General features: G+C 38.2%; 1 protein-coding gene across 1 annotated transcript; it reads left to right on the top strand.

Moving 5' to 3' along the window:
- The first annotated feature begins 3,317 nt into the window (after positions 1-3,317).
- Positions 3,318-5,069, top strand: LOC130974414 (uncharacterized). The gene has a single exon (XM_057899303.1). The coding sequence runs from the start codon at positions 3,318-3,320 to the stop codon at positions 5,067-5,069; it is 1,752 nt and encodes a 583-aa protein (XP_057755286.1).
- Positions 5,070-12,181: the final 7,112 nt, after the last annotated feature.

The following is a 12,181-nucleotide window of genomic DNA, read 5'->3' as shown; positions in this document are numbered from 1 at the left end:
TTAATCATCAAAATCAAAAGAGAAGAACCATACTAAAAATTTTTAACTACTTATTGGAGTACACACTCTCAAATGGTAATTCTTTCGTTTTTCTTAAACATTCTTTTAACTTTGTTAAGAGCAATTCTTTAATTAAATAGTCAAAACACAATACAGGTAATGCAAAAAATTAATCTACACAAAGCATAAGAATGCGAAAACAGCATAAAAAACAGCAACACAACTCCCGTATACATATTCAAAATAGTTTTGAGCTGATAAACTTCCTCCTCACTATCTTTGGAGAAAATTATACAATTATCCACAAAGAAGAGGTGTGAGATAGCTTATGCCGTAAAGGCAATTTTAACTCCAGAAATTCTGCCCTCTTCTCTAGCCTTGTCCATAAGGATGGTGAAAACTCAGCTGCTATGATAAAAAGGTATGGCGATAGGGGATCTCTCTGCCTAAGTCTCCTCTGCGGCACAATGTTTCTTGACAAAAATCCATTAATTTTAATCTTATAACTGACTTATCTCACACACTTTGTCATTATCTTGACCCAATGCGGGTTGAACCCAAAAGCTTTTAGAGTTGCTTCTAAGAATGACCATTCCAACCTATCACAAGCTTTATTCATGTCAACCTTAATGGCTAAATTCCTGAAAGCATTAGTTCCTTTTTTTATTTAAAGCATGGAATATTTCTTGCACAATTACCATGTTATCTTGAATCAAGCGTCCCCCCACAAAAGTACTTTGGATGGATGATATAATCTTATCTATTATTCTTTTAAGCCTAATAACCACCACCCTAAAGATAATCTTGTAAATGAAGTTGCAACAGCTAATCGGTCTAAGCTGATTAAGGGTTTTCGGGTAGTTAGTCTTAGGGATAAGACCAAAAAGGTTTCTCCAATGCTGCTTGGTAAATTCCCGTCATGAAAAAAGCTGTTAACAATTTCACAAACCTTTTTCTCAATAATTGTCCAGCGCTTTTGAAAGAACAGGCCATTTAATCCATCTGGTCCTGGTGCCTTGAGACTTTCAAGGCTAAAGGTAGTCTCTTGGATCTCCTGATCAGTAACCTCCTTTATGAGCTCCCCATTCATATCTTCAGTCACTCTAATAGGAATATTACTTATGCATTTAGTCATATTTAAATTCTCTGAAGCCTTAAAAAGATTCTAAAAAAGATCCGCTGCCAACTTAAAAATATCATTCTCCCCACACACACATTCTCCTCTAGAATCTTTTAATTTGTCTATCCTATTTTTATCCCTTCTTTGGATGGTAGAGGTATGAAAAAAAGATATATTCTTATCTCCAAATTTCAATCATTTCACCCTCGATCTTTGACCCCAATATTTTTCCTTTTGTCTCCATAATCTAGTAATCTCCATTTTTAGTATGTTGATCTCCTATTGTTGTGTCTCTGTTATATTCTCCTTCCTGCGCTTGCTTGAGACTGTACATCTGCCTTCTTAAAATTTTTCCTACTCCATTTGATCAATTCTTTCTTACAATTTTGTATCTTTCGATCCAAATTCGTCCAATGATGCTCCATTCCCTCCTTATAACAGTGTCACAGTCGATATGGTCAGCCCAATAGGTCTCAAATTTAAAATTTCTACTCCTCTTTTTTTGCGGTTCAATATTGAGAACTAGAGGAGTATGATCCGAGCTTATAGCTGGTAAGGCTGAAAGTGTGGCATGTTGGAAATCTCTTCTCCATTCCCAATTGACGAGTACTCTATCTATCCTCTCTTTAGTAACAAAATCATTTCTTGGGTTACTAAACCATGTGTATTTCATCCCTTGTGGTTTCTAAGTCTATGAGTGCATTTTCATCTACAAAAGTCCTAAAAGTTTCAATCTGACTAGTCGATTTTGGGTGCGATCCTACTTTTTTCCTCTTGTGAAATTACATCATTAAAGTTCCAATAAACATTTTTGGCTATTCCAAATTTTGATTAGCACAAGTTAACTCCTTTCTTCTCTTGTGATTTGGATGGCCATAAACAAAAGTTGCTTCCCAATCCTTATCATTGCCAGTTTGGCACTGATGATTTTAGTTTTTATAAAGTTGTCACACCAAGCATAAACATGAACATTTATATTATTCTTCCAAAATAAACACAGTCTCCCAAACAGCCCCCGAAATTCCACACAAAACATGTCAAAATTTAATTTTTTTTCTAATTCTATCACAACTTAATTTGCTAGCTTTGGTCCCCATAAGGAGCAAAAGGGATGGCCTGAAAGATTTACAGACACTTTTTAATTCATACACTGTCGAGGGAGCCGCCATCCCTCGACAGTTCCAGCTGATGACAATCATGGTTATTGGTGGGACATGTCAAGGCCCGCCTCTTCGGCCATGATTGTTCCAGCTTCGTTTTTGAACTTCTTACCTGGTTCTTGCATACAAAGGTCTTCTGGTTCTTTCATATTTGCTTCATAATCTACCTTGTTGCTTGTATCTCTTTTTCTTTAAGGTTTAGAGTCATCCTTATGTTATAAGCCAATTCCAAAGTCCACTAATGATCATTCCTCTGTTGTGGCATTGCAATGTTATCCTTTTCCATTTCTAGCTGATCCTCAGCTAGTTCGACGTAATACTCATCCTCATTCTCTATTCTTTGAATCATGGTTCGGCCATCTGTAGTAACAATTCTTTTCATTTTTGGTTTTTTTTCTTATAACTCCACAGCTACCTTGCATTATGCCTTATGATTTCTGTCTCCCTCTCTATTTGTTTCAGCATTTTCTTGTTGTCATGTTGAATTTGTTGGGTATCTTTCTTGCCAAAAAAAGCTTTTCTAGCTCTTCCCTGATTGTTAGACACATGTCACTCTCCCAGTCACCTTCTTCTACTTGCTAGTTTTTTGTTTGGCCCTCAATTTCCTTCAGCCCAGCTAGCTATAACTCATTCAGCGTTGATTTCGTAGCAAAAGGTTGGGCATCGTTATTATCCATGACTTGTACATAGTCCTCTTGCCTCTCCTTGTCATCCTGAATATTGTATGGTCTAGATACTTCTTGATTCAAAGAGAAAATCACATTAATGTTTCCATTTTTCAATAGCCCATTTTTCCGCTCTGCTAGGGTTTCCGTACTTTACATCTTGCTGAATTTTTTGCTAAGTCTCCTTTAGAGACTACCACCATGAGAGGTGGATTTGTGAGAGGTGGGGCATCTAGATCCCATACGCCGAGAAACACACCTAGAGAAGATGAATAGACTTCCAAAAGGGAGTTGAAGAAGAGCAAAACTGCAACTCAAGGAGAGGAATTGTCAGGCAAGGAAGCCATTGTAGTTAGAGTTGAAGACTGGATGATGGATGAAACAAGGAACTTAATGAAGGAACCCACTATCCATGAGCTGGCTGCTGTGGAGGAGATAGATATCAGTAAGATCGGGACTAAAAAGATCTCCTTTGCCTCAATGGTGAAAAAAGGAAACCAGGCATCCCAAGAGAGAGAGGCATCTCAGGAGCACAAAGAGGGGGAGATAGTCATGCAAGATGATATGGAAGCTGATGAAAGTGATGATGAATCGGATATTCTCATAAAGAAGTTGCCAAATGGATTATACAACCTAGTCATCAGTGAAGGAGTGCAGAGAGAATTACGAAAAGATTGGTGGGAGACCATCATTGTCAAGCTCTTGGGAAGGAAGTTCTCTCTCATTACTCTCAAAAGGCGCTTGGAGGCTATGTGGGGTAAGATGGGGAGTATATATGTTATTGATCTAGGAAATGATTTTTTCTTAGTAAAATTTCATAACTCTAGTGATCTGGACTACGCTCTGATGGAGGGGCCATGGAAGGTATTGGATCACTACCTTACTATTCGGCTATGGCAACCGGATTTCAATCCTACCACGGCAGCAATCAATAAGATAGCAGTCTGGATTCGACTGCCAGACTTGCCTATTGAATATTATCATAGAGCCATTTTACAGAAGATTGGTGGGATTGTGGGAAGAACCATTCAGGTTGACACCAATACAGCTGAGATCACAAGAGGAAAGTTTGCTCGTTTGTGTGTGGAGGTAGAACTGGACAAACCCCTGGTATCCCAATACCTTATCAATGGACAAGTGCATAAAATTGAATATGAAGGAATTCATCAAGTTTGCTTCCAATGCGGTAAAATTGGACATGAGAAAGCTTACTGCCCAGAAAACAGCAAAGCAAACACAGGAGAGCAAACTCAGGCAGAGAGGGAGAAAGAGAAAGGGGATGGACCAGAGGTTGAAGGAGAGGGTAGAACAGGAATTACAACGGAGGATAAGGGCAAAAAAGTAATGGAAGCTTCCAATGATAACTTTGGACCTTGGATGCTTGTACAACGTAATACACGTGGCAAGAAGGGAGCGAGAGTGGGAGAAGGTGCGAGCAAAGGTGATGGCAAGAATGAAAAAGAAAGGAACGTGGGTACAGGGGGACATGCATCCCGATTCAAAATCCTGCAGACTGAAAATGAGGAGGTACAAGAATTACCTAATCATGAGGTGTCAGAAGTTGAGGCCGTTCACAATAAAAGAGGAAATGACAAAGCACCCCAACCCAAAGTAACCAGAGTTAACAAACAGAATGAAGACCAAGCTCAATATCCTTTAACCAAAGCCAGCTCCAAACAAGCCCACACCAATAACAATAACCCAAAATCCAAAGATGCAAACACAAACGTAACCACAAGCCCAAAACAGAAACCACAAAGAGAAAACCAAAACCAAGTTACACAGTTTGGCCCAAACCAAAACACACACAAAGACCACCCAATAACAACCAATATGACCTTCAACAGCCCCATAAACCACTTTCAGGAGAATTGCGCTGAACCTGAAGCCCACAGCCCAAACCAATCCATGGAAGTTTCAAATACTGAAAGAGAGGGAATTATGATGGAAGAACCACCTGATCCCAAGCCCCCTTTTTTTAACTCAGAATTCATTTCAACAAATTCTAGTGGCCTCAACAATGCCATGATACCTGTTGAGAAAGAAATACTAGTAAACGGCCTCAACAATGCTAATGACAATATGGAGGAATCTCCCCTTCAGGGGGATGAAATACAATGCTAGTAAACGGGCTCCCTGCCCGGTTACCTCCTTGGGAGGATGCTTTTCTGGGAAGATACTCCATCCTTATAAAATAACAATGATTATTCTAGCCTGGAACATCAGAGGGGTAGCGAATGCAGCCACAATTCGCACTCTAAAGGAAATCCGAAAGCAGAAGAAACCAGACATTGTTCTACTTTTTGAAACAAGGTGTAGCGGAAATAAAGCTCAGGAGGTAATTAAATCCACTGGTTTTCAATTTTATATTGTAGAGGAAGCTATGGGCTTTTCAGGGGGCATCTGGGTGCTATGGGATAACCCCCATTTTAAAATACGGCCTATAGAACTGTTTTATCAATACATTCACTTAGAATTAGCAAACACTGGGGCTAGAAAATGGAATTTAACGGCTGTCTATGCTAGTCCCCAGGAGAGAAACAGAAAAGAATTTTTTGATAAAATTCAAAATATGCTGATGAGATTCAAGATCCTTGGATGCTAATAGGAGATTTTAACGAAATTGCTGAAGTGGGGGAAAAGAAAGGAGGAACCAGAACAGATGATCATGCTTGTCAAAAATTTAGAGAATGGATAAACAAATGCAAACTCATAGATCTCGGCTTTGTGGGATCGAAGTATACCTGGAAGGGGGGGCAAAGGGAAGGATTGGATAGAGTCTTCAAAAGGTTGGATAGAGCTTTAGCTAATGCAGAGTGGAGAACAGAATTTGGAGATGCTAGAGTAGAAATTCTTCCGAGGGTGCATTCAGACCACCACCCTTTATTGGCAGTTTTAAGACCGAATCGAATTGACAGGGGGGAGAAACATTTTCGTTTTGAAGCCATGTGGGCTACACATCCAGAATTTAGTGAGTTCATTCAAAGGAGTTGGAACCAAAATAACCATTTTTATCAGAACCTGAAAACTCTCACCCAAAAGCTTAAAGTCTGGAACAAAGAGATCTTTGGTCATATTCTCAAAAAGAAAAGAAGGATTCTGAACCGGCTGGAAGGTATTCAAAGGAATGACGCATATGGAAGAAACAGTTTTCTTCAGAGATTAGAAAAGGAGCTCCTAGCAGATTTAGAAGAGATTTTGAACCAAGAGGAAATTATGTGGATGCAGAAATCAAGGCAGCAATTTTTTGTTGATGGAGACCGAAATACGAGATACTTTCACACGAAAACCATGACTAGAAGGAGGAAAAACAAAATTCTAAAGCTACGAGACAAAGAGGGGAACTGGTGTGAGGACATGAGTGAGTTACAAAAAATAGCAGTGAAGTTCTACAAAGATTTATACCTAGAAGATAAAGAAGACACTCCTGCTTTATTGACACGAACCACTTACCCTCCTCTAGAGGTGTTTGATGTAAACTCCCTTCAAAAAGCTCCTCCCGAGACTAAAATTCAGCAGGCTCTGTTTCACATTGGATCGTTTAAAGCACCCGGGGAAGATGGATTTCCAGCTTTTTTTTTTTCAAGGAGTATTGGGATACAGTTAAGGAGAATTTTTGCAAATATGTTGAGTTCTTGTGGAGAAATCCAGAAGAAATCAGAGACATTAACCAAACTCTCTTAGCCCTTATACCCAAAGTGGAACAGCCAGAATTTATCACTCAATTTCGCCCTATTGCACTATGTAATGTGGTGTACAAATGTATCACAAAGATTTTGGTAGCCAGAATCAAACCGATGCTTGCTGACAGAATAGCCCCCTACCAGTCTAGTTTTGTACCTGGAAGAGTCATACATGACAACATCATCATAGCTAAGGAGTTGACATGTGACATGAAGAGGATGAAGGGGAAGAGGAAGTTTATGGCCATCAAGATAGATTTTGAAAAGGCTTATGACAGACTACGGTGGAAATTTATTGAGGAGGTTTTGGAGGAGTTTGGAGTGAGAGGACATGCTAAGAGAATTATCATGAACTGTGTCTCAACCGTCTCCTTTAAAGTCCTCTGGAATGGATGCAAATCGGAAGAGTTCCAGCCAACACGAGGAGTGAGGCAGGGAGACCCCATATCTCCTTACCTATTCGTGATTGCTATGGACAAACTCTCCCACCTTATAGAGGATAGAGTTATTGAAGGAAGGTGGAAACCTATGGTTGCTGGAAGGGATGGACCATCGATAGCCCATCTACTTTTCGCTGATGACCTTCTTATTTTTGCTGAAGCTTCGGAGGCACAAATAGAAGTGATCAATGAAACTTTAGCAGCATTTTGTGATGTATCGGGGTTGAGGATAAATGCGTCAAAAACGTCAATATTATTCTCTAGGAACGCGGAGCAAAACCTTAAAGGAAAACTAGTCCAGAAGAGTGGATATAAAGAGGTGCCATGCCTTGGGAGATATTTGGGCGCCATGATTACAAATAACAGAAAATGCAAGGACAATTTTAAAGGCACGCTGGAAAGAGTGATGAAGAAATTGAGTGGCTGGAAGGCTTCTTGTCTCTCTTTTGCAGGACGAGTCACCCTAGCACAATCAGTAATAGCCCCGTCTTTAAATTTTGATATGATGCATATGCAAATTCCTAAAGGGGTCTGCATAGAGATAGAAAAACTACAGAAGAAATTTATATGGGGAGAGGAAGGTAACTCAAGGAAAATACATATGATAAAGTGGGATATTATGTGTAAAGCCAAAGGAGAGGGGGGACTTGGATTTAGACGAATTGTGGAAATGAATCAGGCTTTCCTCATGAAAGTTGTATGGAGGCTGCTAAATGAGCAAGATAGTCTATGGACAAATGTCTTGTATAGTAAATATGGAAGGAACCTAAATTTAATATATGAAATGAGAAGCGCTTCGACTGATTCACAATTTTGGAGGAGCTTAGTTAAGATTGCAGAAGAGGTAAGGAAAAATATATGCTTTTCTGTAGGAAATGGAAGAACCATCAGATTTTGGAAAGACGTGTGGATCAAAGGAGAACCCCCTCTAATCGAAATTCTGAACCAGGACTCTATTCAGGAAGATATGAGAGCCAGAGAATTTATTACTACGGAAGGCACCTGGGATATACATAGACTAAGAGAATGGCTGCCAGAAACACTTCTAAAGAAAATACATGCAGTCCCCCCCCCCCCCAAGAGATGAAAGGGGAAGTGATTCCATAGTGTGGACGCTCACTCATGATGGTAATTTTTCTGTTCGCAGTGCCTACTATTATCTAACCCCCCAAAACAGCACACAAGATCAAGTTTAGAACCTAATTTGGTCTTGGAAAGGACCACAGAGGATAAAATATTTTCTTTGGCAAATCACATATAAAAAAATCATGACAGCAGATAGAAGAAGAAGGATCTTTAGAAGCTCACCTGATTGTCACCGGTGTCACGGAACCCCTGAAACCATAATCCACGTTCTTAGAGATTGTCCTGTAGCGTCCCGAATTTGGACACAACTCCTTGATCCCTTCAAGATTCAGGAATTTCTCAGAGCTCCCTTCGAATACTGGCTGAGGTGGAATCTGTCCACTGAGCTAGGAAACCAAAACCAGCATGACTGGACCTCAATCTTCGCCATCGCTTGCTGGTGGCTATGGAAGTGGCGAAATCAGGAAATCTTCAACTATCCTGGTAAGCGTCCAAAAGATCCAGTAACTTTTATTAGGCAATATGTTGTTGAGAAAGAAAAGGCTTTTGATAGAAATAGAATTTTTGGAAATCAAAGAAGAAGAATGGAGATCCTTATAGCCTGGACGCCTCCCCCGGAGGGATGGGTCAAAGTTAATACGGATGGAACTTCTACTGGCAACCCTGGAGATGCTGGATGCGGTGGTGTGATTAGAAATGAAGAGGGAAGGTGGGTAGCTGGCTTCATCATGAACATTGGACACTGCTATGCTTTTGAAGCTGAGTTATGGGGAGTCTATCAAGGTATAAACTTGGCGAAAGATTTGGGATTTAGAAGGATAGCAGTAGAAACAGATTCAAAGTCAGTTTAGCAAGTGTTAAGGAAGAAGAAGGGGCGAAAGCAGCAATCAAATCCTCTTGTTAGAAGCATAGAAGCTCTGTTCGAAGACAATAGACAAATAAGCCTTTCACATATCTATAGAGAAGGAAATCAAGTAGCTGATTGGCTATCTAAAGAAAACACAAAGTATCCAATAGGTGTTCATTTTTTGGATAACTTTCCAAGAGAAGTGGGTCAGCTTTTGGCTAATGATGCAAGAGGGGTCTTGGTACCCCGTAGTGTAATTGTTTAGCTTTTTTTTCCTTTAGGCCTTAGGCCTCGTTTGTAAACCAAAAAAAAAAAAGAGAAAATCACATTGGGCCTGGAAGCCCAATTCTCCTCTTCTAACTCGTGAAGCTTATCCTTTTCTTTTCTCATCCTATTTATAAAGTCTACTGTCTTCTCACCCATTCTTAATTCTTTCCCTTCTGAAATAACACGCCTGTTTAATAGACTTTCTGAAACGTTGATCCTTGGCTCTCCCTACCTCGAACCTTTTGTTGCTCTGAGTCAGCTTCAAAAGTTCTCTGAATCCCTCCTCCTACTCTCTTGTCCGTGCCACTCTCTTCTGCCTATTGCTCCTTTCATAGTGTCCATTGTTGCACACTCTCCCTCACATACTTGTTTATCGTCTATCCACTCCCTATTTTTGTCTTCCTTTTGTTGCTCCGTTCCCCTGGCTAAAAGGGGCTTAGCTCTATTAACCCCCAATCCCAGTCCATACCTTAGTTTCGTCGAGTCCCAACTTGTTGTAGCCATTGGATTTTTGTATTCCTTCCTACTATGACCAAGAATTCCACAGTTTAAACAGTAGCTATCCTGAATTCTTTCATATTTAAATAAACCCAAAGAGTTTATGATTTTCTGTTGATAGCCAGAAACCAATAGGTAAAGGTTTAGTGATGTTCAACGTTACCTTCACCCTCAAAAAAGTTCTCTATAGTATGTTATTCAATTGTGGATTCTCCGTTTCCATCACGACTCCTATTTTCTTAAAGATAGTCTCAACCGTTTTCCTTATTATATAATTAAGTGGAAGCCCATATATTTGTACCCATAATTCCATATATTTGTGGTCTACATCTTATACTGACTGTCTTTTAAACAAGATTTTCTCTAATGCTTTAAGATCCTCCCTTCCGTATCTGGATACCCTTCCAAATATCCCAGATTCCCAAAAGTACCGCTTTACAAGTCTTGAAACTATCCTCTTTGTCCGAGAGAATCTTTCCCCACCATAATCAAATTTTCTTCAATAAAACTCTCGTCATCCTCTAGATTGATATGGACAACTTAGCCTTCAACAGATTATTCCTCTTTACGAGCCATGTCTAGAATTCCAGAGTTAAAGGAAAAAGTATACAAAAATTGTCGTAAAGATGAAAAAGATGTAACGTATAATCGCAGAACCTGTAGTTCTGAAGACACTCCTTATCAGAGAAGAGTTCTCTCTAGAGAGATAAGGAGGTGAACATCTATCCCAGATTGTTCTTTCCTTCAACGACACCGTTTTGGGCCTCGCCTTGGCCTACGCCGCCATCCGCAACTTCACCACCAACTCTGCTCCCTCCGCAAGCTCCGTCGCGCTCCTTTCGCCTCCATCTCTGACCTCTGCTCGCTCCTCTCGGACTCCGATCCATATTCTGATGATGACAGAATTGTAGTTGTCCGTGGCACCGTTGGGCCCAAGGCCACCGTCGATGACAGCTGGAATTTGGAAAAGCTTGAGGCCAAGCCTCTCGGTCTCTCGTGAGTCCTACGACAAAGTCGTCGTCCTTCAAATATGGATTATATTTGGAAATAAAAATTCAAGCCTTTGATTACTTGCTTGATTCTCTCCATTCATATCTCTGTTTCAAATCATATCACACATTAATCTGAAAATTTTCATTAATGATATATAATATGTTTTCTGTGCTTTTCTCTTGCTGTTATAGTGTTATTGTTGTGGCAGTGGTTTAGGGAGAAGATGTTCGTAGTCATGATAGGAAAGGTGAGGTGACGTGGGGGATGAGTAGTGGCGAGGGTTGTGAAAATTTTAAATTTTGAAAAAAAAAAGATAATGATGCTGAAGTTAAAGATAAAAGTTGAAATAATTTGAAAATTTTATTAAAAAGTTAATAAAAAATTAAAATTTTAATATTTTTGTCACAAAATTTATTTTTTATGGATATAATATTAATTTTTTTATTTAATGAGTATTTTGTCCGTTCATGAGTATAAATAATTATTTTTTTTTTAAAATAATTAATTCTATATATTATTTTAGTACATATTCCAATCATACTTATATATAAAGATAAATATAACTATAAATTTTATATCAAATAATTAATATAAACATCTTTTATTCTTCTATTATAAAAAAATTACTTAGACATGTCATATTTTAATACACCAACTATTTCACATACAATTAAAAAAAATAAAAACAACTAAAATTGTTTCTGTTTTGATATGACTTGAAGAGATATCTTACTTTAGTATATTTAACAAATATGTATCTGATATAAATTAAAAATATAAAGTAACATGTCTTTAAGCATTTAACTTATTTTGTTGATGTGTAACCTACTAAAAACATAAAAAATTGTATACGATTATCTACAAATTCACATATTTAAATAATGTTTCAAGTATTAAATTTAAAAAATATTTTGCTCATGTAACAATTATATTTGCAAGCTTTTTTATAGAGTATGAAAATTAAATTCTATGTATATAATCACTCCAACTTATAAGTTAATAACCTGAACTTACTCAAGTTCAATCCTTATCATTTAATATATAAATTCAAATTAATACTCAAATTCTGACTTACAAGTTCATAAATCAGATTTACTAAACTATTAATGAATTAAACTCGAATTGACATGTGAACCAACTCTGGCGGTCTGGCCCTATCCAGAGCTTGGTGGTGCTCATCAACGAAACTAAGTATATTTGGGCTTTTACGGGAAGCCTATGTCTCTCTTAATATATTTTAATATTCATCTATTTTCTAAACAAAAAAAAAAAAACAACAAATAATATTCATCTATTTTTTTTTATTCCTCTTCAGAGCTAAAATCCACTATCTAAACAAGGAAAACTATTTAGATATTACAAACAGTACACACCCAATTACAACAAACAAAATTATCATATACAACATTAGACCTGCTAACA

The sequence above is a fragment of the Arachis stenosperma genome, chromosome 4 (assembly GCF_014773155.1).
Source record: "Arachis stenosperma cultivar V10309 chromosome 4, arast.V10309.gnm1.PFL2, whole genome shotgun sequence".
In the NCBI taxonomy this organism is placed as follows: Eukaryota; Viridiplantae; Streptophyta; class Magnoliopsida; order Fabales; family Fabaceae; genus Arachis; species Arachis stenosperma.
Note: the sequence above shows the minus strand (reverse complement) of the source record. Positions and strands in the feature narration are given on the sequence as shown.